Source organism: Ctenopharyngodon idella, chromosome 16 (assembly GCF_019924925.1).
Source record: "Ctenopharyngodon idella isolate HZGC_01 chromosome 16, HZGC01, whole genome shotgun sequence".
Taxonomy (NCBI): domain Eukaryota; kingdom Metazoa; phylum Chordata; class Actinopteri; order Cypriniformes; family Xenocyprididae; genus Ctenopharyngodon; species Ctenopharyngodon idella.
In genome coordinates, this window is record NC_067235.1 from 10,680,193 (window position 1) to 10,707,841 (window position 27,649).

Here is a 27,649-nt window from a genome sequence, read left to right on the forward strand (position 1 = left end):
CAGTCATGGGCAGTGACGTCAATGAGCTGCAAGACGGCGTTTTTTTTATTTATTTTTTTATTTTTTTATTATTGAAACAACAATGGGGGAATACAAAGACATTTGAATCTATGAAACAATTAAATCAAAATTCTGTATCTTATATCACAAATCAATCATGTTTCTAATACATCAAGTATCCAGCTTAGATGTCTTGACAGCTTTTCGATTGTTCTGTATTGAAGTTAGAGAGTCGTAAAAAATCTTCAAATCAGTGGAAAATAGTCTACCATTTGGTAGTCGATATACATTTTGCTTTATGTATATGATATTTCACTAATAGAATAAGAAGTTTAATTATATTATCCATTTCCAATAAACCAATATCACAATCCATAAACATGACCATTACATCAGTTATAGTGACAAACTTGTAAAACAAGTCAAAAATAAACAAAGAAACTTGGGACCAAAATATTTTGGTATAATTACAACTGAAAAATAAGTGTATAATTGTTTCTGTTTTTTCTTTACAAAAACTTCTTTAAATTTACTAATAAAATTGTTGTGGATAGTATCTGTTTATTATTTTAAAATGAGTTTCTTTGACTTTATTAGGAAATTTATTTATATCTGACCACAAGTTCTGAATAACAAGGGAGTGATAATCCTGTTTCCACTTCACCATTGCCTTAGGTGAAGCACTTTTTTCTTTGGTTAATATTCTTCTGATATACATATTATTACATTTTTTATCCCTAATTGAAAGGCCCCCAACAGACAAGAGAACCAGTTACAGGATTATTCTTTTCGTTTTTTATAAGATAGAATAGTTTCGGGGAGATACAATGAATGAGTTTTAAATATTCTTTAGAAGATACGTTTGTCCCAAGATAATTAACAAAGTCATTATAATTATATAAGTCACCTGACTTATTTATCAAGTCTGTAACAAAAATTAACCCTTTGTTAAACCATCATTCCAAAAAAAATGGTTTTGTTTTTGAATAATATATATTAATTATTACAAATAACACAGGAATGGGGAGAGAAATTGTGTTTGTAGACTAGCCTAATTTTCACGCATTCAAAGCTTGTTTGTGAAAATTAGACAACTTAATTGGGAGTTTAATGCATTTAAAATCACAAGCAAGTAGAAAATTAAGACCACCGCATTTTTTGAAGAATTCGAATCTATAATAATTCCAACGATAATGTTTTGTTTTGACATGTTTTTGAACATAAAAAATCACAAGCGCATATTCTCCTTGCGACCGCAGGGTGGCGCTCTCCGCATTCATCCCACTCAAACCTGCCCACAAATACAATATTCAAAGATGCTATTCATACATGAGATCGTGGGGTTGCATATTCGGGAAATTTGATGTAAATGAATATCTCCGCTCCAGTCTTTGTGCTCTGATGGTTTTATGCCTTCTGTCATTCACTGAAACTCGCTGCAGCACTGATGCTTTCACAGCGCCTGGAATAAGACTCTGCATCATTTCCCCTCCGCGAGCGCACAATGAATGAATGAACGAGGCAAGTGATGCTGTGCTTTGCCAGCTAAGGGAAAACGCTAAAAGCTTTTGTTCTGTATTCGTCCCCTTTACAACAACGACTTGGCGTGGCGTTACGATGTTCCCGTCGTGCTATTCTAAACCTAAAAATGGCTCGCAGTTCAAGATGTCTTACACTAAAGTGATTTTTGGGGTGTTGGTGGTGTATGTCCTCCATACCTGCTGGGCCATATACGGCTTCATTCACACCAAACCCTGTGATAGCGCCAAAGGGGACAGCTGCGTTTCATCTTATCTCACTGTCAAGCCTCGACTTCAGGTGAGAGTATCTCATTTAACTGTCTTTGTCAAATGTATTGTAAGTCGCCCATTGCTTTAAAAGGTTACAGTTATTGCATGTAATCTCTCAACAGCTTAGTATCTATTCCGCTGTGGACCCCGAGTGATGAAGCTGGACACAACCTGCTTTTCAAAGTGGACAGATTTGATATAAACACCAAGTTTGAAAGGTAAGCTGACCTTTTTGTGGTTTGTTACCCGTGTGGAAAAGATAAGTTTTAAGTTTAAGCATAATTTTAAGAAGAGTACTTATTACAATATTATAATAGGCTCTACATTAAAATAATATAAGCTACTTAATAGCAAAGTTAATGTAATGTTTTTGAACATATTAGTTGCAGTTCAAGGAAAATGTATTGTATTAAATGCAACTAGTTGAACTTTAGAGTGCTTTTTGTATCACTTTAATAATCTTTATAATATAATTTTATTATGTTGTCTTTGAAATATGGTTTAAAGAGTAGGCTACTGCTGAATGTACTGGCAAGGATTTATGTCATGTATTTAAATATCTTATTTGTAATAACACATCTGTAATGATGAAGTTGCAATTTAGTAGTTGCAAAGTGTACTTCTTTAAAGCATGACAAAAGATTTTTAAACCATAATGATTTAAAACAAACTTTTAATTTGACATTACAAAGTGCACTTTTTAAAAATGTACTTAAAGGGATAGTTCACCCAAAAATGAAAATTCTGTCATCATTTACTCACCCTCATGTTGTTCCAAACCTGTATGAGTTTCTTTGTTTTGTTGTACACAAAGGAAGATATTTGCAAGAATGTCAGAAACCAAACAGATCTCGCCCCCCAGTTATTATCAGAGTAGGAAAAATAAATACTATGGTAGTCAATGGGGGGCGAGATCTGTTTGGTTACTGATATTCTTCCAAATATCTTCCTTTGTGTTCAGCAGAACGAAGAAACTACAGGTTTGGAACAACATTAGGGTGAGTAAATGATGACAGAATTTTCATTTTTGGGTGAACTATCCCTTTAAGAGTGTTAAGATAGAAACATACTCCCTTTAATACACTTAAGTGACCTTTTATTCATTAATATTATATTACAACCCCAATTTCAGACTGTTTTGTATCAGGTAAAATTGGGCAAAAATTCCACTGACAAAACTGCAACAATCAGTATCCTCAATTCCCAAATGATTAAAAAGTGTAATTAAAAAGGAAAGGTGATGTGACACAGTGGTAAACATGCCTCTGTCCCAACTTTTTTTGGAGTGTGTTGCAGCCATCAAAATCTAAATTTGTTTATATCTACAAAATACAATTCAGTTGGTTAGGGAAAACATTGAAAATATTTTCTTTGTACATTTGGCAGTTAAAAAAGGTTAAAGAGGTAACTTTTCTGGAAATGGGGTTGTATCTGCAAGTACAGTTTATATTTTGTAAGATTTGAAGTACACTACAAGTGCACATTCCATACAATTAAGCACACTTAAGCTAAAATTTTTTTTAAAAAATTAACTTTTTAAACGATTGTAGCTGTTCTGTTGTTGATGAGAACATGCCTACACAAGGTTTTAAATGATAAAACAATAAAGAAGTATTTGGACATGTTCTGATTATGACCAGTTAGTTAAAAGTAATTAGTTCTGTTAGTTAGTAGAGAAAACATAATTTGTTTGCAAATGTTTATTTTAAGCCTTTTATTCTTTATGTCCCTCACATTCCTTTTTAATGCATTCTTTTATTTCTTTTTAATGATTTTTTTCTTTACTTCTTTCTTGCTTGTGTTTATTTCTTTTCATGATTACTATATTTTCAAATAATTTTATGTGGCACTCTGAATTCTATGTGTTATATAACTAAAACAACTATTTTCCATGCACATGCCACTTAGTTTGATTTTAATAATTTAATGGCATTTGTAATTTTTTTAAATGTGGTTTAAGGGACTAGTATATATCAAAGTATCATGGTATTTACCATGTGATACCATCACAGTACAATAGGATCACCACAATACATTTTTGGTAGGGCTAGATGACAATCTTATTTACCATTTAGTTACAGAAAGTACACTGTGGCTCAGAACTGGTGATCTGGTGAGAAACTGATTCAATTTTAGAAACTTTTACTTTAATGTGGTTTTGACCAGTTTTATTGTATGCGAATACTGAAACTGCATTGTTTGGTTCCTCAGATAGCATACAATGTTTTGTGATTACAGGAAGGTGAGTGTCGCAGTTCCTGAGATGACCCATAACAATGGGACCGTCCATGCCGTGGTGTTTGTGCACAAGAGTGGAGTTTTGCCTTGGAAAGACAGCAGACATGTGCGGCTTGTGGCCCGTCTCACCTCTCAGGTGATCCTTCTTCAGTCTGGAACCGCCACTAACCGTGAGGTATTGTAGCCAATTATTACTGTCTGCACGTTTATCATTGTTGTATCCATACAAGTTCAGAATACTTGAATTCCTCCCAATCTTCAGGAAAAATATTGTGGCAGTTTATTGCTGCCCTAATTAACCTTATAAAAAAGAAGTACACTTTAGCATACTTTTAAAAAGACTACTTTTTTACAGAAATAATAGCCCGGTTCCACAGACAGGGCTTAGCCTAAGCCAAGATTAGGCAATACTTCAATTAGGATATTTAAGTAGCTTTTATAAACGTACCCTAGAAAAAAACATTACTGGTGTGCATCTTGAGACAAAACAATGGCACTGACATATTTTAAGATATGTCAGTACAAGTTGCTTTCAGTTAAAACAGCTGAAACATGCATTTTAGTCTGGGACTAACTTAAGCCTTGTCTGTGAAACCGGGGGAATATGTTTTAAAAGAACATACAGTGCCACTTGAAAGTTTGTGAACCTCTTGCAGAATCTGTGAAAATGTGAAAAATTTTAACAAAATAAAATAGATAATACAAAATGCATGTTATTTTTTATTTAGTACTGTCCAGATTAAGATATTTTACATAAAAGATGTTTACATATAATTCACAAGACAAAAAATAGCTGAATTTATTAAAATAACCCCATTCAAAAGTTTGTGAACCATTGATTCTTAATACCGTGTGTGGTTACCTGAATGATCTACGACAGGGGTGTCAAAGAGTCAGGGGTGAAAACTTTTGAACAGGATGAAGATGTCCAAATTTCTCTTATTTTGATTAAATATCAATTTTCTTCATTTAGTTCTGCCCTTTGAAAGCTACAAAAGATACTTAAATGTTTCCCAGAAGACAAATTAAGTACAATTTACCTTGATCTTCAAATTCAAAAAGTTTTCACCCCCCGACTCTTAATGCATCGTGTTTCCATCTGGAGCATCAGTGAATGTTTGAACCTTTTTTGATAGTTGTGTTTGAGTCCCTGAATTGTCCTCAGTGTGAAAAGATGGATCTCAAAATCATACAGTCACTGCTGGAAAGGGTTAAAATATGCAAAAAAATGCTTGAAATCTGAAGAATCTGCAGGACCTGGAGATTTTTTCTGAAGAACAGAGCTCAGTTTAACTGCTCAGTACAAACAAGAGACTCATGAACAACCATCACAAAACAAAAAAAACAGTCGTAGATCATTCAGGTAACCACACACAGTATTAAGAATCAATGGTTCACAAACTTTTGAACTGGGTTATTTTAATAAATTCAGCTATTTTTTTGTCTTGTGAATTATATGTAAACATCTTTTATGTAAAATATCTTAATCAGGACAGTACTAAATAAAAAATAACATGCATTTTGTATTATCTCTTATTTTGTTAAAATTTTTCACATTTTCACAGATTCTGCAAGGGGTTCACAAACTTTCAAGTGGCACTGTACTTAAAGCTGCGGTCCGTAAATGTTGCCTCTTTGTCGCCATCTCTGTTCGAAACCTGCAATTGCAGTTATTTGCTAAATTATTATCTTTACGTGGGTTGTGCATCAGCACGGCTCCTCAGCCTAGATGAATCTAATGTTTTGAGGAGAATGTGTGGCTGTCAGTCACCACACCGGTGGATACTGTACTTCAGAATAACAGACAGATGGTGTAGTCTTGGAAGTATGACCAAAATAAGAATTTTCACTGGAGAATGTCAATTAAACAAGTAAGCAACAAATCTGCCACTTTTGTTCTGACCAACTGAGGGAAAAAAGCATTACAATAAATCGCAATACCAATGGTGATTAAATCTAACGATCGCTTAGCTCAGATCACATCAAACCATGCAAATTATTATTGTTATGCGTTGTTCTCAAATTGTTAATGTTAACAAAATCAGCATTGCGTGACTATGTGTATTTAGTGTGTATTAGCGTTACTTGTAGAGTTCATTTTCTGTACACTAATCTCTAACGTTAATTTGTCATACCATACAATCCGCTATAAAAATGATTAGTTTAATTATTCCAGCTGCTGTGAGAAAAGGCTATAAATGATCCGCCGCCTGTAGCATCCTCCGCATGCCATATAGCCTACTAGCTGGGGCTCCTTCTTTATGTAAACAGATGTGACGTAATGATGCAAAGACAAAAGACAATGACAAATGCATGCTTGAATTTCCCGCGGAAACCTACCAGTACCACCCAAATTAGAAAACATTATTATAAGCTTGCCGTTGTGAATTGGGCTAAGGTAAGGAGATAGTTTTGAACACTGGCTGGTTATGTACTTGCTCAAAAATTGATTTGGGATCATTTTTAACCAAAAGAAGTTACAGACTGCAGCTTTAAGTGCGAACTGGGTGTGTTTTCAGACAGTTAACTGCATGTTATTTGCAATTAAAGGAAAAGTTATAATAGTTTAAATTTATATTAAATTCACATAGTTTAAATTAAGACTGCTTTTTGATCCACTTAAGTAAGACTTATGTACATATTGTTTATATGCAATTTCTTAATTACTTATGTTGTCTTTGAAATATGGTTAAAGTGCACTGCCCAATGTACTGACAATATACTCCCATATACATATTTTAACATGTATGTTCTGTTTTTGATTAGTTTTCACTCAGCTCTGTTTGTGTTTGCCTGGGTTCCTAGTTAGTTTCTCTGTTTGTTAATTAGTTTCCACAGTTCCTAATTCCACGCACCTGTTCTGTTTCTCTTTTGATTACATTCTCTGTGTATTTTCTGTCTGTTTATTGTTCCATGGCTTCAGTATTAATGTGGTTGTCTGTTTTTTTCTCCTGCGATCTCTTATGTATCCCCTGTTGGATTTATTAAAGACTATTTTGTTCCTTACTCTTTTGTCGTGCGCTCTTTACAGTCACAGCCGTGACACATATGCGCACTTTTTGTATATATTTGTATATATTTGAAATGAAATAAATAGATTGTATTGAATGTCAGCTTGCTTATTTTGCTCAGGATAATGATTAATTATGTCCACATGTCCTTTTAGCAGGAAACTATGCTTCTAACCTCAGCTCTAGAGCTGTAGTTCTAACCACACAAGTTTGCAACACTGTTTGTGAATGTTCATTGGAACTATGGTTTTGGGAATTGCCAAATCGTTTAATTACATTGGTAACAACTGAACTTGTGATCATAGTTGACTAATGATGCTTTTGGGAAACACACATGTGGATAAGAGCATCAACTAAAAGCTTTAAATCAACTTTACTTTGAAGTACAAATAAAGTTGATTTAATGCTTTTAGATGATGCTCTTATCCAGATGTGCATTTCTCAAAAGCATCATTAGTCAACTATGGCCGCAAGTTCTGTATAAAACTGTATAAAAATACAGTAAAGTGAAGTATTATCTTACTTCATCAATATGAAAACATAGCCTATGTACTAAATGAATATGTTCTCTACTCCAAAGCTTATGCTGTAAAAAAAAAAAAAAACTCAACTGATTATATTTTATGTTTTTTTGGCTTTGAGTTTTACTTACTCCCAAAAGTTGAGAGAACTTTTTTTTTTTTATGTGTCAATTTAAATACATTGGACAAATCAATTGGATAAACACAGTAAATTAAGTTTAGTTGACTAAAATCAAAAAAGATTTTTTACAGTGTGCAAATACATCATGATAGATGTGAATTGAGAACTTGAAAGTGGATATTTTCCTGTGTAAAGGCACCAGAAGAGCAGCAGATTGTTTCTTACTGGAGATCACGACTTACCTTGAACATGATGAATGAGGATTTCACCTTCAACAGCGCTGCGGTGCCCAGCGACCTTCGCCGCTATATGAAAATGTGAGTTATTATCTGAAACCTTGATAATGTGTATGTGTGTCTAATATCTTACCTGGACATCCAACCCTGTTTGTTTCACTTTCATTTTATTTCCTCAGAGTTGAAGATGGAAAAAAGGAAAAAAAGAAACTGTATCTGCCACTTTTACTGGTTGATGAACTAAGAAGTCGATTAAAGGACTTAATTGTATGTAAAAAAAAAGAAAAAAAAAAAAAAGAAGGATAGTTCTATATAAAAAGACGATTCTATATAAGATTTTGAAATGAAAAAAAATAAATTTAATGCGTTTAATTTATGAATGCAAGTTTACGTGTTAAATTACACAGGAGATAAACAGCACCACAAAAGCAGTCCCGCTGACAATATCATATGACACCATTACCTTACGCAAATTCAGAATATGGATCCACATACAAGCTGTCATTTACTCACTCAAACATTTTGGTGAGTGACATACAATGCATGACATATATGCATCAAATACAACAATAATAATTTAATAACTAGATTCTCAAGTTTTCTCAGGTTTAATGTTTAATTCTGTATTAATCATAAGCATGTTTTTCTACTTTCTTTCTTTCAGGATTTTCGGAGCAGAATCTTGATGAAATTAAAGCCATGTTTGTTGAGAGTGGGCTACACATCTTGGCTTTGTCCATTCTAGTGCCTGCATTTCATGTAAACATGCTTTATAAAGATATGCATGTTCCCCCCGGGTTTCACAGACAAGGCTTAAGGCTAGTCCCAGACTAAAATTCATGTTTGAGCTGTTTTAACTGAAAGCAACTTCCACTGACATATCTTAAAATGTCACTGCCATTGTTTTGTTTTAAGATGCACACCAGTAATGTTTTTTTTTCTAAGGCACATTTATAAAGCCACATAAATGCCCTAATTGAACTAAGGCCTAATCCTGGCTTGATCTAAACCCTGTCTGTGAAACCGGCCTGAATGTACTCAAACTGTTTATTATTATATATTATTATTATCTTACGAATAATGGAATATTCTGTTTTGCAGCTCTCATTTGAGGTTTTTGCCTTCAAGAATGACATAAGGTTCTGGCGAGAAAAGAAGAGTTTAGCTGGTATTTCTAGAAGATCAGGTACTGAATAAATAGCTGCTGTATGTTGGTGCAACAAGAAAAGCCACAAATAATTTGTCGCAATTGGGAAAAATGGCTATAAAATCTTGTTTGTCTCTGCAGTTGTGTGGAGATGTTTCAGCACCATCGTAATATTCCTCCATCTACTAGAAGAGCAATCCAGCTGGCTGATTCTGCTTCCCACTGGGATCTCAGCTCTAATTGAGGTATAAAAATAGATGAAATGTGCTCATTTTGGACTGCTGGCATTTATTTCGGTTTAAACCAAACATGACTTTTCCTCCACTATCACTTGTTCTTGAATTTGTAGTTATGGAAAGTGAATAAGGTCTTAGCACTTTCACCCACATTCCATGTAAGTGTTTATTACTTATACTAAGTAAGCACAGTATGGTCTTTTTGAGGAATGTGCGACTCATCTTACTCATTGTAATTTGTTTTCTTGAAGGATGAAAGAATGGATGATTTTGAGCGCGCAACGGAAGACTATGATTCTAAGGTGTGAGCAATTTGTTCATTGAAACATTTAGATCATTATTATTCCTGTTTTCTGAGGTCCTGTAGAATTAGCATTCTTTGACACAGATTTTTTTTTTTTTTTTTTTTTGGCCTGGAAATATGTTTTTTTAGTTTTAGTAGTTTCACAAGGACATTCTCTTTACTTGTACAGGCCATGAAGTTCTTGTCATATCTGATGTATCCATTGTGTATCAGTGGGGCCATATACTCATACTTGTATCTCCAAAATAAAAGGTAACATTTTTACTTTAATAAAGTATTATCTCTGTCTCTCTCTATACTGGAAAGTTTGTGAACCCGTAAGAATCTTCTATAAATTCGACCTACTTTGAAACTGAGTCTACCTGTAAGTCCTCTAACTAGATAAAGAGAAATCCAGTAAAACAAATAACGCTGCATATTTTAACTTAATTATTAAGCGAAATAATCCAGCAGTGAATCTTTGCTGTTATCTGGTGTGATGCCCTTGAACAGCAACTGCATGTTTCCATGTAACTGTGAATCACTTCTATATGTCAGCTTGAAAATATGTTGGCCCATTTCTATTAACAACTCAACTCATAAATCAGAAGGTTCTATTTCGAATTCATCTGTCTATATAGGTCATATTTATATGGAAAATTCACAAAAAAAGGTTCACAAACTTTTTTTTGTAATTTTATATATTAATATATGTATTTATGTTTTCATTATGTTGTGTACTCTCAATAGTTGTTACTCTTGGATAACCAATGGCCTTATTAGTGGTAAGAGCTTTATTAATAAAAAGTGTTAAGTCACACTTTATTACTTACTGCACAAAGGAGGTCAAAATGAAAGTTCCTCTTCTTTTTAAACATTAAGGTGTTTATGCATTTGGATTTCTGTCAATGGTTCCTCAGCTGTTCATCAATTACAAGGTTTGTTTATAGGCCAGCTCTAAAATACAGTTCTACTGAAGTTGTCTTTTTCCTTTACGGTTTCCTCTGAATGTTCCTTAAGTGTGTCTTTTGCTTTTCTCCACAGTTAAAATCAGTGGCTCACCTCCAAATGTCCATCTTGATGTATAAGGTATGATACAGTTAATTGAATGAAAATTGATTTTCTGTGATCTTTTTCAAAATATACTGAAACTCACAACTTCCTCCCTAGTCCAAAAAGACCATTAAAACTAAGAGGCTGTTCACATAGGCTGCATTTACACTGCAGGTCTTGATGCCCTGTTTTGATTTCTTGACTATATCTGATATTTTTTTGATGACCAGCTTACATCTTCTTTTAAAAGTGACCTATATCCGATATCTGCATTTACACTACACACTTGGCGAAACAACGCAATGACCCGGAAAAGCTTAGGCCAAAAAAGGAAGTAAAAATGGCTCAATATGCTATGGACGCATATGAAATGATAATACAAGCTTTTGCATTCCGCACCATCTTTAAAGATCAGCAAAACCTTGGGTTGAGCCTTCGTCCTCCATGTACAATGTACGAATCACATCGACAGGGGAAGATACGATCTGTCCGCTTGCATGGAAGATGCAAATGCAAGTATCCAATTCATATCAGATTTATTTCCACTTATAAATGAGGCCTGAAACCGATAGATGGTACTACAATCATAGATATTAAAATTTAATTACAGAATTTAATCATTTTTAAATATGAGTATCACACACCTATATGAACAAACAAACAAACAAAAAACACTACAACCCAGGCAAAACCTTCTGATGCATATTCTGGATCAGTCTAATGACTGGTTTAACCACCATCCCACACCTAGTTTAACAGTTAATGATCCACCCTGACCAGAAGGAGCTCTGGAACACTGCTGCAAATGGACATTGGCTGAAGTATCAGCATGTACACCTGCATCAGCCTGATCAATGTTCCTGTCAACATCAGGCTCACATGTCAAAGATCTGCATTCTGTCTCAAAGGTCTGTCCATTGAGGCCTGTAGCATGTGGTACAGTAAGGCTACTAGGCCGTTCATCTACACTTAATTGGACAGAATCAGATTTAGAAAGGCCAACTTCTGGGGGTTCAGACACCCATGCCGCCATTCTCTCATCTGGTTCATTGACAGGCAATCTCAGCTCCACATTTCTCTCACAGACAGACTTGACCTACTCGAGGCAACATTCTTGCAAGAATCATCTTCAGAAACCTTGTTCTGAAAAGGCAGGAAGTTCACTGGCATAATGAGATTTCTATGAACAACTTTCTCAGTTCCAGTTAAATAATTTCTGATTTGGAAAGTATGAACCTCATCATTTATTCCTGTCACTATGTAGATGTGACTCTCCCATCTATCAGCAGTTTTCCTCTTGCCACGCTCACCCTTATTGGCCAGCAGCACTCTATCACCAATGTTCACTGGAGCACCTTTCTGCTTTTTGTTGTAGAGATTTGCATGCCTCTGTTGTTGTTTCGAGGCAGAATATTGGGCCACTTTCATAGCTTGTGCAAGATCATCTCTGAAAGACTGCACATACTGGTTATAGTTGACCACCTGGTCATCAAGCAACACAGAGTCAAACATCATGTCAATGGGCAACCTGGGAGTTGTACCAAACATCAACTGGAATGAAGAAAAACCAGTTGTCTCGTGAATTGTGGCATTATAGAAAAAAAATGAGAAACTTCATCATTTGAGGCCATTTGTGCTTTGCTTTAAGTGGTAAGGCATGAATCATGTTGCCAAATGTATGGTTGAATCTCTCAATGGTCCTGTTACCCATCTGGGTGGTAAGGAGCCGTATGTGATTTTTGAACACCATCAAGCTGAAGCATTTCAGAAATCACGCTGCTTTTAAAACTTGATCCCTGATCTGAATGTACTCGCTCTTTACTCTCTCAGGAAAGCCGTAGATGCAGAAAAAGTTCCCATAACTGCTTCGCAACTGCCTTTGTGGATTGATTAGGACAAAGGTAAGTCTGAGCCAGCTTAGTAAAATGGTCTGCCACAACTAATACATCCAGAGACTTATTGGACGAGTCTTCAGCAGACCAAAAATCCATATAAACCAGCTCAAGTGGTCTTGATGTTTTAACACTTTCAAGCAGAGTTCTCTCCTCAGGCTCTGGCGACTTGCTGACAACGCATCTTCTGCAGCATCTTACATACTCTTTTACATCCCTTTTCATCCCTTGCCAGTAGAACCGATGTCTGGGTAGGTATAGTGTTCTGTGTTGCCCCTGGTGTCCAGCTTCATCATGCACTCCCTTGAGCAATATATCTCGAAGAGTAGCAGGGACAATAAACTGAGAAGTCTTCTTCCTTGTGATGACATCTTTGGAGACTCAATATAATAAACCCATTCTTGCTGATAGTTTGTTCCAGTGTCTCAGAAACCGGAGCACACGAGGTGATTCTTTGTTCCACTCTCTCCTAGACAGCCTACGTCCGTGCTCCACAAAGAAAAGCACTCTGCTCAGGTCAGGATCAGCATCTTGTAAGTCTGTCAGCTCCTGTCTTGACAGTACTGGATCGTCTGACAAACGAGATGGAATAATCGACCCAAGTAGCTGTGGAAGCAGGTAAGCATATGGCTGAGCATGATTTTCCTGTTTTCATCTACTGTCCAGAATGGCAGAAATGTCCTCCTGAGAAATAACAGACTGCCTAGATAAAGCAGCATTATTTACCTCAATATCTGAAAAAGGCTTGTCTTGTGTTTGTTTCTCAAAAGGATGACACGACCAGCAGAACACATCTTGGACGTTCTCTGGATTCAATACCTAAGACTCCTCCAGGAAAGCACCATAGGGCACTCTGGCAAGACAGTGGATCACACTGGTTCGCACAAACGGTTGACGACTGAGGGCATCTGTGACTAAATTCTTAGGCCCAGGAATGTATTTGATGTCAAAATTATATGAAGCGAGCTTTGTGACCCATCTTTGCTCGCAAGCATCCAACTTTGTTTTGTAAGAATGTAGGTCAGTGGGTTGTTGTCTGTCCGTACTGAGAACTGCTGACCTTTGAGCCAGTGACTAAATTTGTCACAGACTGCCTGTTTAAGAGCAAAAAACTCTAACCTGTGTGCTGGATATTTTGAATGGGCATAATTAAGTGACTTGCTAGCAAAGGCTATGGGGCGAGCGACCACTCCACCCGCCACTACCTGAGAAAGCACCGCACTAAGCCCATTACTGGAAGCATCAACAGACAGCAAGAAGGATTTACTAAAATCTGGGGGTGCCAGAATTACTCTTTCGAGTAAAGCCTGTTTCAGCGCACTAAAGGCATCTCTACATTCCTGGGTCCAGTCAGATGAGGTAAGTTTTCTGCCTTCCATCACACATTTCTGTCCTTTGGTATGTCATGCCTGATGTTAATGCAAAAAGGGGTCTACCAATGCAAGAACAGTCTTCGATATACTGCTGGTAGAAAACCACCATCCACAAAAACGACTTTATTTTTGTCTGAGATGGAAGTGCCATCTTTCATAAGATGCTGTTCTGTGATGTCAACAATAGCTCTAACTTTTTCAGGATCTGTAGTTATGCCTTCACTACTCACAATGTGTCCACGAAACTTAAAGGAAGTTTTCATGAAATGGGAAAAATGAGACATCTTTTGAGAACGTTTCAGATTGTGAGCCTCTGGAATACCATCTCTAGTCATTCCAAAGCAAGCTGTTCATCAGGAGCGAAAACGAGGATGTCATCGAGATAGCGCAGCGTGCTCATGAAGTTCTGATCACCAAATACATTCATGTACATCCTCGTGAATGTCGCAGGATTATTGCACAGACCCTGCAGAAGCCTATTATATTCATAAAGACCAAATGCTGTAGTAAAAGCTGTGAATTTTCTGTCATCCTCATGTACTTCCACATTATAATAACCTGATGTTAAGTCCATTGTGGAAAAGAATGTGTTACCAGCTAGAGCCGCAAATGCATCCACTTGATGCAGAAGAGGATGTGCATCTTTGACGGTGCACGCATTCAGCCAGCGGAAGTCTGTGCATAGCCTATGCATACCAGAGGCAATGCATAATCACATATTGACTTTCTGAATATGTCACACTCCTCCATATCATCTCATAGGCCTCTCATAGAGCTTCGGTGATAACCTTCTGTAAGGAAGTCTGAGCAGTTTAGTATCATTGTGATGGCATGTTTTACTTTTACAGTTCCTACTTTTTTAGGAGGATCTGTTCCTTTCCATGTCTCAACATTGCACAAGAGTTGAATCAAAGCTCTTGTATCAGAATCTTTTCCTTGCAAGTCAGATACTCTCCCACAGAAATCACTTGATATCTTCATGTCATAAATGAGATGTTTTATGACATTACTTCCCAAAATTAGTTCAGCATTTTGCCCATCAACAATTAAGGCGGGTACAGAGAAGGAGCAGTCGAACACTTTAATCTGCACCTCACACAGTCCCAGTGGACTTGTTTTCTGACCACCACAGCCAATCAGTGTGAGCAGATACATCATCTGAGGTAAGTACTTTTGCTTCAATGAGTTTGGACAGGACTTGTGTACTCATAGTACAGGCCATAGACCCACTGTCAAGCATGCCTCGAAGCGAAACAACATCGTGTATCAAAACATCAGTAAAGAACAGATCATCATTTGTGTTAAGTCTCTGCACGTTTTGTAAAATCACTTTTGTCTTGTCATCAACACTACTGCAAAACTCAATAAAAAGATGCCAAATCAATATCGTCACTACCAGGGGACATTACGCATGGCCCTCCACTAGTCCCTTCATGTGGGCCGTGTAGTTTCCCAGCTGACAGAGTCAGGACTGCTCTGTTAAACTTGTGGTTTGTAGGCAGTCCTGGCAGAGCAAGCTGATGCTCTATGGCCAGAGGCATGACAGTTAAAGCACAGATGGTTTATTCGACAGTGTGAAAAAGTACTTGAAAAAGTACATGACTTGCATCGCCACATACTTCACATGCTCCATTTTGTTTGGTTACACCACTTCTTACTTTATGTTGAGGTCTGAAGACTTTTTTTGCCTGCTGACTATAACCCTGGTCCAAAACTCGTTCCAAAAGACTGATTATGCGACTCAAAGACTGATCTTGAGTACACCTTAAGTACACTGCTCAGCATCCTGAGGTGGTGCTACTGCTGTATTTTTCTCTATACCAAGGCCATGAGTACACAAAATGTCCATTTACTGAGCATGACACGCGATGCCACTCACATGGACATTAGACTTGCATTGTAGGAGCTTACTCTCCCTGTGATACTCATCCAGTCTAACCTGCACATCAGCTGCGGTTTATTCATCCAGTGGCTTACACTTGAATATTAGAGCCAGCTCTGGATCAAGGCAGTTCCGAATGAACATCACAGTGACTTCACGCAAGAGTTTTGAGTCCAATGGTTTCTCATTTTTCAAGGGCAAGGTGGCATAAAAATCTGCATGCACGAATACACAGTGTCACTGCAGTGTTGTTTGAGCAGTTTAAAAATTGGCTTTGGACCATCACTGAGGTCAATCAGTGGATTATTTCTCAGTCCAACCTTTACTAAATCGCAGGTTTTGCCCTTCAACTTTGTCAGTACTTCATCAGCTTGGTCTTTCAAGGGCACTTCACGCTTCCTCAAGCGCATTTTATTGTCTCCACCCACTCATCAACACAAATTTTCTCTTCCCGATCACCTCTGAAGTACGGGGGCTCATTAACATCTTGCTTAACAATTAAGCTAATTTTTGACAGTTCACTCATATTAATAGTTGCTAATACTTTGCTTATTTTGGCCAAAAACCCCAGACTCAAGACAGGTTGCAATGTTCTGGCCAATGCTGCTGTTTCACTATGTCAATAATCAGATTCACTGGTACAGCATTTAAAGGGTTAGTTCTCCCAAAAATGAAAATAATGTCATTTATTACTCACCCTCATGGCGTTCCACACCCGTAAGACCTTCGTTAATCTTCGGAACACAAATTAAGATATTTTTGAATAAATCCGATGGCTCAGTGAGGCCTCCATAGCCAGCAATGACATTTCCTCTCTCAAGATCCATTAATGTACTAAAAACATATTTAAATCTGTTCATGTGAGTGTTACGGACAGGAGGTGCTGGTAAAGGCTTCTCGCAAGGTGTTGAATGCTTCGCTGGCCGATGGTGTCCAGGACAGAGACTTGGGCTTGTTGCAGAGGAGATTGATAAGTGGATGGGCTGTGGAGCTGTAGTTCTGAATAAACCTTCTGTAGAAGTTGAAGAATCCGAGAAACCTTTGGAGTTCCTTGATGGTGGATGGAATGGGCCAGTTCTTGATGGCCTCCACCTTCCCCTCGTCCATCTGGATGCCACTGCTACTGCCGAGGAACTGCATAGATGGTTGGTGGAACGAACACTTTTCAGCTTTGAGGTACAACTGGAATTCTCTCAGGCGTTGGAGGACCTCCGCAACGTGGTGGCGATGTTCGGCCATGCTCAGGGAATAGATCAAGATGTCATCTATGTAGACTAGGACGGACTTGTGGAGGAATTCCCGGAGCATCTCATGGATGAAGTCCTGGAATACGGAGGGGGCGTTGACCAGGCCATACGACATAACGAGGTACTCGTAATGTCCAGTAGGGGTCACAAAGGCCGTCTTCCACTCGTCCCCCTCACATATCCGGATGAGGTTGTACGCGCTGCAGAGGTCCAGCTTGGTGAACACAGTGGCACTGCGGAGATGTTCCAGAGCCGCTGGGACAAGGGGAAGAGGATATCGGAACTTCACTGTGATTTTATTGAGAGCCCGGTAATCAATACAAGGCTGCAAGCCTCCGTCCTTCTTGGCCACGAAGAAGAAGCTCGAAGCAGCAGGGGGAAGTGGACGGACGAATGTAGCCTTGGTTTAAAGCCTCTTCTATGTACTCCTCCATGGCCTTCTGCTCTGGGATGGAAAGTGGATAGATCTTCCCTCGGGGCACTAACTCACCCGGAAGCAGATCGATGGCACAGTCCCATGGCCGGTGTGGAGGCAGCTTGGAGGCTCTCTTCGGGCAGAAAACATCACTGGAGGGGGCGTAACACGGAGGAATATCAACTGACCTCTTTTCTACTGGACTCTCGATGGAGGTGGAACACACAGGAAGAGACTCAGGAGGAGGAACAGAAGGCTGAAGTCGTTGTGGAAAACAGTCAGGAAAACAGGTGTCGCCCCACTTCAGGATCTCTCTGGTGGTCCATGAGATGATAGGGTTGTGCTGCTCCAACCATGGGCGCCCTAAGATCACATCAGCGGTGGAATCCTCCAGAACCAGTAGATGAAGTTCTTCCATGTGAAGTATCCCCACGTGAAGTTTCACTGGTCCAGCACACTTATAAACGGGTTTCCGACCGAGTGGTTTGCCAGTTACTGAACGGATCTGGTAGACTGACGGCGTTGAGGTTGTCTTGAGCTTGAGCTGACAGCAGAGCGCAACCAGAGATAAAGTTGCCGGCTGACCCGGAGTCGAGGAGAGCATAGACTGGAATGGAGACATTGACAGCAGTAAGTGTTACGATTGTGGTGAGTGGCTTTATTTTCTTAATGGAAGGTATAATGGCACACAACATGGGACGAGCTGGACGAGTGGGACATGCAGAAATCACTTGTCCAGATGCACCACAATATAAGCACAATCCTCGGGTCAGATGTCTCTGCCGTTCAGCGGAAATTAGACGATTGTTCTCCAGTTGCATGGGTTCTGTTACTGGTTCTGGAGGGCTGATGGACTTTGGCTGATGGAGGGATGATGTGCGTAGCAGCTGGCCCTGGTGTTCTTCAAGACACGACTGCATACGAGTGGCGAATCAGACCCTGATGATAGGTGGTGAGCAAAGCTTGTTCGTTCCATCCACTGGCAGCGGCAAGAGTCCTAAACTTGAGGGCATAATCGCTAACAGACATAGATCCTTGTTTTAATTGATAGAGTTGCTCACCCACCGCTGAATCACCAGCAGGTCTTCCGAAAACCTCTTTGAAATGGGTGAGGAAATTCGCCAGAGACTGGGTTACTGGTCCATTCTGCGACCAGATGGTTTCTGCCCACTGTAACGTACGTCCGTTTAACTGGGAGATGATGAACGCTACCTTGGAGCGATCGTCAGGGTATAATTGCGGCTGCATCTCCAGGACCAGCGAGCACTGCAAGATGAAGCCGTTGCAGTCCTCCGCAGAGCCAGAGAAGGGCGCTGGTTTGGCCATGGGACTGGCGTATACCGGTGGCGAAGGAATGACGGCGGTGTTTGCGGAAGTGAGAGCAGGTGCAGAAGTGGCTGGGTTTGAGGTGAGTGTTCGACAGAGGACGTCCACAAGTTCCTGAAATGGATCTGGTGAGCTCATGCTGTTTGCTGTACAGTGTGGTCCGGTCTTCTGTCACAGACAGAAGAGTAGGAGACAACTGGTTGGTAAAGGTGAGAGAGTTTATTAACAAACAGCGTTGCAATGACAGATGATCAGGTGAGTAACGGAGATGTAGATTAATGTGAAGGTAAACTGAATTGATAATACTGTCCTTTTCTTGCAGGTGGATGACTCGTGGATGATGGCGGGTGCAGAGATGACTTTAACATACAGGAACGGTAGGGATACGCAGACGGTAGGGATCACGCAGACACTTGGCACGAAGACGAGGAAGATCGCTGGAGTGGAGTAGGTAAGTATTCTCACGATTCAGGAGCATTGGAGTACGAGTCCTTGTTTCAAACAAGACCGGACAGTGAACTGAGGTGACTGCTGTGATTGCGTGATGATGGGGATCAGGTGTGTGTGTTTAGAACTCTGGTGAGGGAGTGCGCTGTGATTGGCTGATGGAAGAGCCTGGTGGGTCTGTGACAGTGAGTACAGTGGTTCAATATTAATATTATAAAGTTACGAGAATATTTTTGGTGAATTTAGAACCAAGCAAATTTATTTCTCAAAAAAGTTTGACACACACACACAAATACCGTCTCACTTTACTTAACATACACATAAATTGTAAGAATATCACTAACACGGATGAATAAACAAATAAAGTTAGTAAGTTGGTATGAGCCACCAGTCATCAAAATAACACAAAATGGGAAAAAAATTGGTATTTTGGGTTAAGGTTACAGAAACTACATTTACCATGGTAAATACACAACACTTACATGAACTGTTAATAAAACATGGACACTGATCCTGATGAATAAACATCATACCTACATGCAAATCCTTCCCAGTTAACACAAGACATACCATTTATGTAATTTATTGTTACTTTTTGGTAATTTTATGATTTAGTAACTGATAGTAATACGACGTTGCAGGCTCGTATTTTCTTTCGCTCTTTATATATACAGTGCAGAAAATAATTATTTGATCCCCTGCTGATTTTGTAAGTTTGCCCACTTAAAAAGAAACAAGAAGTCTATAATTTTTATGGTAGGTTTATTTTAATGGATAGAGACAGAATATCAACCAAAAAATCCAGAAAAAATACATTATATAAAGGTTATAAATTGATTAACATTTAATCAAATGAAATAAGTATTTGATCCCCTACCAACCAGCAAGAATTGACCCTTTGCAAAGACCCGCCCCCCTTAGTTACTGTTGCTTTGTCCAACAAGCCATGACCACACGCAGTGAAAAATACATCGTGGAGCAAAGAGGACACTGACAACACATCGACAGACAAGACAGAGCAGGTTACTTATGATATTAAACAAAGTCCCAGCTTTCAAATTGTGTAATTTTTTAAGAAATTCGAACAATAAAAAACGTTTTGTGGCTCTTTAATGTGTTGTGACAGATTGCTGTAGTGCCTCAGCTCAAGCAGCTCATGAACTAATCATCTCTTCCTATTAGTTCATTTATAGCATCAAATAAACATGAATGAACATGAGAAGGAATGTTGTTTATGTTGTTTATTTAAATGCGGGAAAACGTAAATACACACCATTTTTCAAGTTCAAGTCCACCAAAGTTAATCTTCTAACTCCTGACTGCTTTGTCGGACAAAATGGCAGATTCAGCATTATGATTGGTTAGATCACTTGTCAATCAAACTCCTGACGAAGGGTCAATTCTGCCTCCTACAGATTGTTTATGTGCCCATGTCCAACACAGATTAGTCCCGTCACTTTAAGAAAGTACTCCTAACGTCAGCTCGTTATGTGTATAAAAGACACCTGTCCAAAGAATCTATATCTTCCTTTCAAACCTCTCCACCACCATGGGCAAGACCAAAGAGCTGTCAAAGGATGTCAGGGACAAGACTGTAGACCTGCACAAGGCTGGAATGGGCTACAAGACCATCAGTAAGAAGCTTGGTGAGAAGGAGACAACTGTTGGTGTGGTTATTCTGAAATGGAATAAATAAAAAATAACCATCAATCACCCTTTGTCTGGAGCTCCATGCAAGATCTTGACTCATGGTAAAGATGATGATGAGAAAGGTGAGGGATCAGCCCAGAAATACACGGGAGGAGCTTGTAAATGATCTCAAGGCAGTTGAGACCATATTCACCAAGAAAACCATTGGTAGCACACTATGCCGCAATGGATTGAAATCCTGCAGTTCCCGCAAGGTACCCCTGCTCAAAAAGGCACATGTACAGGCCCGTCTGAAGTTTGCCAATGAACATCTAAATGATTCAGAGAAGGCTTGGGAAAAGTGCTGTGGTCAGATGAGACCAAAATTGAGCTCTTTGGCATCAACAAAGAAATGCTGACTATGACCCCAAGAACACCATCCCTACAGTCAAGCATGGAGGTGGAAACATTATGCTTTGGGGCTGTTTCTCTGCTAAGGGTATAGGACGAGTTCACCGCATTGAGGGCCGATGAACAGGGTCATGTACCATAAAATCTTGGACGAGAACCTCCTTCCTTTAGCCAGAACACTGAATATGGGTCGTGGATGGGTCTTCCAGCATGACAATGACCCAAAACATTCCGCCAAGGCAACAAAGGAGTGGCTCAAGAAGAAGCACATTAAGGTCATGGAATGGCCTAGCCAGTCTCCAGACCTTAATCCTATAGAAAATCTGTGGAGAGCTGAAACTTCGAGTTGCCAAGCGACAGCCAAGAAACTTTAAGGATTTAGAGAGGATCTGTAAAGAGGAGTGGAACAAAATCCCTCCTGAGATGTGTGCAAACCTGGTGACCAACTACAAGAAATGACTTACCTCTGTGCTTGCCAACAAGGGTTTCTCCAGTCATGTTTTGCTTGGGGATCAAACACTTATTTCAACAACAGAAATGCAAATCAATTTATAACCTTTATATAATGTGTTTTTTCTGGATTTTTTGTTTGATACTCTGTCTCTATCCATTAAAATAAACCCACCATAAAAATGATAGACTCCTCATTTATTTGTAAGTGGGCAAACTAACAAAATCAGCAGGGGATCTAATAATTATTTTCCCCACTGTATATAGTGAAGGAGTACAGTGCTCACAACATTTGACAGTGCAGGAAATTTTGTTTTTCTGAGGTGAGAGACTTTATTTCATAACAGGTTAAAGGTGTTGTAAGTAGTATTTGAACTACACTGTTGGACATTGTTGATATTTGAAATCAACCCAAACAAACCCACCCCTCTCTTCATTGCTCCGCCTCCAAAACTCACACTCCACCCTGCTCTGAGTCGGTCTCGAACCCCGGCCTGATCGCTGCTGGCACGTGAGGTGAACGCACTATCAATGACGCTAAGCACCTCATTCTCTAGCGATTGTCAGTGTGCAGTGGTTTACCTGCTCAACTCTCACTATCTGGCCACTGTTACACACGCAATGCGAGTTGGACGTCTGTTTATCACAGCTGACACGCAACAAAATGCTTCACGAAAAATAAAGTGCAGTTGATGAAAGAACAACAAGGAAGCACAAAAAATGAATGTACAGTACACAAGAGTAAATACAAAGTGTTCGTTGTTAGTCACACAGCACAGCAGCTCCAGACAATCAAAACCCAGTGTTACTCACATGAGCGAGATCAAAGCAGCCTCCGCGTCTGTTTTCAGGCCTTCCCTCTTAGCTCTCTCCAGCGATGGAAAGCTTTTCTAATATAAACATGGGTCCTAAAGCGCTTGCCCAGACATTAACCTTCATTCCAGTGATATTCTTTTGAGCTCTTTTGTATTATATCCCCATCTCTCATTCTGCAGGGTTTTTTTTTCTTATTTTCAAATCTCGCTCTTGCTCGTTCTCTCTCCTCGACCGTCATACGCCCCTAATGCTGATTGGTTAGACGTTTGTTGTTGGTATCGGCCTGACTAACTTCCAAACAGTGTATTTGAAATATTACTGAGTCCCCCTTTAAGGAACTGCGTCTGACAGATGAATCAACAGTGTTCATGCACGTCTTTCAAAATAAAAGTATTTCTAGAAGTATGTTTTTTGTTTTTGTTGTTTTTTCTTTGACTACGCACTCTGTGACCCAACCCACCAGTTGAGAAACACTGACATGGTGAAAGGTCATCAGACATGTTCCTGGCTGTATGTAGCACCTACCGCTCTGCATATCCTTCAGAAGGATCTTAACGTTAGGGCTGAAGCTTATTTTTAATAAGGTAACTGATCATTTAGTTCAATGGCCATAAACTAAATGATGACTTTTGAGTGCAAAAAACATCCAGGAGAAAAAAAATTATATAAAATGACATTTTGATATATATATATATATATTTATTTTTTTTATTTATTTATTTATTTTTTTTTAAATATGGGGAACACCAATCTTTCATTTTTTTAAGTTGTTTGTGCTTAATAGGAAGTTTTAAGATTTCAATATAAAGAGACCCTTTCCAAAATATATCACTACTATTGCTTTTCCTTTTCAGGGTTTGAACACGTTCATCAGTGATGTGTTTAGTGGAATAATAACAACCCCTGGACCCCATCAGTTGGCGTGCTTCAGAGATGATGTGGTCTTCCTCATCTACCTCTATCAGCGCAGGTGGGAAAACATACGGTTGGTGCATGTGGAATAGGATGAAGGAGTGAATAAGTCAATCAGTAGGAGTAACTTCTGTACAGCAATTCTAAATAACAGTCTTAGTAATGTAGCTACATTTTCATTAACATGACATTAGTTCAGTTCTTTTAACAGTAGTTCAGTTCCTAACAGTATCCACTTTTCCACTAACAAGCTATTTTTTTCCAGTAGGTTTCTGTAGCATTAATCAAATTCTCCAAACTGTCCTCTATCTCTGGAGAATTGGGAAGATTCCTTTTAGTTTTAGTTTGGATGGTTTAAATCAAATGATTTATTACGTGTAGCCTATAAGGTTTAATGCTGTGGCCCTAATTGAAATCCTTGTTTTATTGCATCAGATGAATATTTATATACAGTACACTACCATTCAAAAGTTTCGCATCAGTAATTTTTTCAAAGAAATTAGCAATACTTAAGAAAACTAATGTTACAAATAAATTTTATTTTAGAAAATCCTGTTCTTTTGAACTACCTATTCATCAAAAAATACTGAAAAAAGTATCACTGTTTACACAACTGTTTTCAAGATTGATAATAATGAGAAATGTTCCCTATCTGTCAGTCACTTCGACGTGGTGTTGAAGACTGACACTAGGGGTTGTACTTGGGAGCTCCAGTCACCTCTGATAGTTCAAAAAAAGGTCAATGAGAATGGGCGAGTGGAATTTGCATGCGTCACTCCCCTCTCCCCACTCCCCCATTTCACCTCAAAAGAGGAAGCAGCCTTTATTCCCAGAAGTACATGAGGAGCTCACAAATGAAAATATTCTGACAGTGAGACTTAGTAACCACAGGTAAAACCATACATGGCTATTCACTACCACTGTCAAATGATATATTATGATATGTTATAAAACACCTAAACACAGGTAAAAACTATACATACCTTCACAAAGAAATGAATTATGTATTCCCTTACCCACCTAATAAATATATTGCAATATAAATGGCTATAACATAGTATTCCACATTTCCACAAACCATGGTACATTACTACAGTTCATTCATAGTAAATGTTTGTAAGGGTGGTGATTTTGGGATTTAAAAGTCTTCAAAGTAAACTAGTAAAATACCTGAAAACAGCGCTATTTGTTCTGTATTTGTTGTTACTGACCGAGCAACAACTTCAGATGATTCAGTGACAGAGTGGTCCGAACGAATCCAAATAGTTTCAGATCGTTATGCAAGCGCGTTTGGCCAATTCATGGAAAAGAAAGAATCGAGCCAAAAGAATGATTAATTCACAAATTATTGGTATCGCTGGTTCAGTCGACAGAAATACGGGACACACATAATAACTGCTGAAATATTCGCACAGAAAACGTTTCTCAGGTCAGTCGGAGGAGCGTGCATGGTACAAACAGTGCATATGTAGCCGTACAGCTGCCGATAAATACCGAACCGTCCTGTACCACTTTTCTGGGACCCTTCCGTTGGGGTACCTAGGATAATAGTACCACCTCCTCCCTGCATGCCATGGCCATCCTGCAGGTCCATCAGGCTAAAGCTCTAAAAGAGCTGCACAAGGGTAGCTCTGAGCAGGGATTAACTGCGCTCGGTGACTGACTAAAGTCACGGTGAGGGCTCTCAGCCAGCCGATGTCCACATTAGTTGTTCATGCCATCTCTGGCTGAACCTTGCTGAGATGAGGGAAGTCGACAAAGCGCGCTTTCTCAATGCCCCCATCTCGCAAGGCCTCTTCTGCAACACTGTCGAGGATTTTTCGCAGCAGTTTTCAGCAGTAGAGAAGCAGACCAAAGTGATTAAACACAGGTCACACTCGTCTTCTGCTCATTGCCGAGGGTGTCCACCTGCAGCTGCCACCAAAGCTCCGCTGCCTCCTTTTATACCCATATGTCTAGGGGAGTGGCGCGTGCAAATTCCACTCGTCAATTCTCAAGTATCTAACCTGGTCTCATTAGAAAAACGTACCTGTGGGAATGTTTTCGCAAGTCGCAAAATGCGTACCAATACATACATATCACTGCAGTTTCTGAGTGGCGCTAAAAGCGTGTTCACACAGATAAACGTGAAAATGGTACGTTTTTATGACGCTGGTTTTTATACGAATCACCACAGTTCTGATTTGAAATTTGTCCGGTGAGTGGTGCTAAAAGTGTAATGCTCCATTACATTTTAAAATAACGTACCACCAACACTACACCTAAGCCTACCCGATAGTGTTAACAAAAGTAAATGTGACCTAAACGCATCCGTAATCGTGCCGTTCTAGCTTGTTTTGATCTCTTATCTTTGAGCTCTTTTACCGTGACTCGTTTTTCCCCGGATTCGTACCCAAGGCTTCCTCGGCCTGAGCTACCAAGCAAGATTGTTATGTCAGAAAAGCAAAATATATGGAGCTGGTTAAGCAATGCAAAGTCCAAAATATATTCGTTTACAAATCGAGCACCTTGGTAAAATGCGTTTTGAAGTCATAACATAATATTGTGCAAGGAGACATGAAAACATGTCTTTATTAATCCATAATCTGACCCTGTAATCGTAACTGTGTATAAAAACGATTTAGCTGCGCTTGCTGTTTTACTGCCTCTAGTGTTCATTTCTGTTGGAAACTGCAGTGATATGTACGCATTGGTACGTATTTTTGCGAAAACGTTCCCACAGGTACGTCTTTCCATGAGACCAGGTTGGAAGTATCAGAAGTGACTGGGGCTCCCAAGTACACCCCCTAGTGTCAGTCTTCGACACCACATCTCATTCCCTCCATCAGGGAACAGAGGTTACAACAGTAACCAAGATATATCTTGAACACCAAATCAGCATATTAGATTGATTTCTAAAGGATCATGTGACATTGAAGACTGGAGTAATGGCTGCTGAAAATTCAGCTTTGGAATAAATTACATTTTGAAATATATTAAAATAGAGATTTTTGGTTATAGTTTAAATTATCAGTAGCTTTTAGCTTGATAAACCACAGTTATGAAGTAGTTTCTCAGTCTTTATTGAGGGTACAATTATTAACCATTGGAATGTAACAGGAATGTAATGGAAACGTTAATTTCACTGTCCTCAGGATTTACCCAGTGAGCAAGTCCAGGTCACGTGATTACGGGGCACCAAACAGGAAGAAACCCAAAGGAAAGCCACATGAAGACTAAGTGTCCGCAACGTTCTCTGACAGCTTGCGCTCTCCATGCATGCAATACAGGAGAAATGCTAAGAACACTAAAGAAGGGCATTACAGTCGTCGAAAGTTCTGTGTATTCTTGTAATGTTCCTGCCTCTTGCTGTCTGCTGCAAAATCCCACAGAGCTACACCTACTTGAACAAGCCAGAGTTGATGAGAATAGCAGAGCACACCTGCTTTAGACCAAATCAGTGTGTAATATTCACTCAGGCCGATCCATCCAACAATTAAAAAGTGATGTAAGCTCTAAAAGAAACTACAGCAACAGCCACCTGGGCTTTTACGTCCTTTGAAAGAATGACTGCAGTGGTAAAACCTGTGATTGCTGAATCTACACTACTGTTTTTAAACATCCAAAATAACACCCACTAATTGTTTTGAACAGAAACTTACATTCTTCATATTATGAAACACATTTTGAGTTAGCAGCTTTGCATTTTGTCTTTGTTTTGCATTTGTGTCCACAGACAAGTTCCTTTTTGGATATGCTGTGCACTTAAACAGGAAATGAAACTGTTAAAAAGGTTACAGACTCTTTTTCTAAAATAGCAAGCTTCAGTACAGTATTTATTGCAAATGTTTAAAGAGTATCATTTTGTCATGTGCGTAATTTGGTCTTGTTTATTATGAAAGTATAATTTTACATGAAAAAAGTCAACTACACATCTATTTGACTGTATAGGTTTCATTTGACTTTTAAAGAATGTTTTATTAAAGTTTGGCTACAGAATTATTTTCTTCTGGCTTTTTCGTCTTGCTGCCTTTCAACAAAACCTCCAAACAAACTAGACTTGTGCCGATATTCGGTAATGCGATATATCGCGATAATGAATATGCACGATATTGTTATCGTGGGCACTTAAAACTACCGTAAATAATAATTTATTACCAATTATTAAAAATTTTATAATGCATTTAACAATATTTTCCCATCAACCGTATAAAATGCACAACACCACTGTATC

General features: G+C 38.8%; 1 protein-coding gene across 1 annotated transcript; it reads left to right on the top strand.

Moving 5' to 3' along the window:
* Nucleotides 1–1,277: 1,277 nt before the first annotated feature.
* Nucleotides 1,278–27,417, top strand: LOC127497723 (lipid scramblase CLPTM1L-like). The gene is made up of 17 exons (XM_051866413.1): nt 1,278–1,818; nt 1,913–2,008; nt 4,029–4,203; nt 7,877–7,998; nt 8,097–8,184; nt 8,325–8,442; nt 8,582–8,676; nt 9,019–9,103; nt 9,206–9,309; nt 9,414–9,458; nt 9,552–9,602; nt 9,774–9,856; nt 10,334–10,368; nt 10,466–10,521; nt 10,628–10,672; nt 23,379–23,494; nt 26,571–27,417. Exons 1-17 carry the CDS (start codon nt 1,706–1,708, stop codon nt 26,653–26,655), a joined length of 1,512 nt encoding a protein of 503 aa, XP_051722373.1. The 5' UTR covers nt 1,278–1,705; the 3' UTR covers nt 26,656–27,417.
* Nucleotides 27,418–27,649: the final 232 nt, after the last annotated feature.

What these genes read in the sequence shown, in the direction of transcription:
- LOC127497723 (XM_051866413.1), top strand. Translation starts at nt 1,706, where the DNA reads ATGTCCTCCATACCTGCTGGGCCATATACGGCTTCATTCACACCAAAC. An exon ending in AGCTGTTCATCAATTACAAG is followed by an intron (nt 10,522 to 10,627) that starts GTTTGTTTATAG and finishes TTTTCTCCACAG; the next exon opens with TTAAAATCAGTGGCTCACCT. An exon ending in TGTCCATCTTGATGTATAAG is followed by an intron (nt 10,673 to 23,378) that starts GTATGATACAGT and finishes TTTCCTTTTCAG; the next exon opens with GGTTTGAACACGTTCATCAG.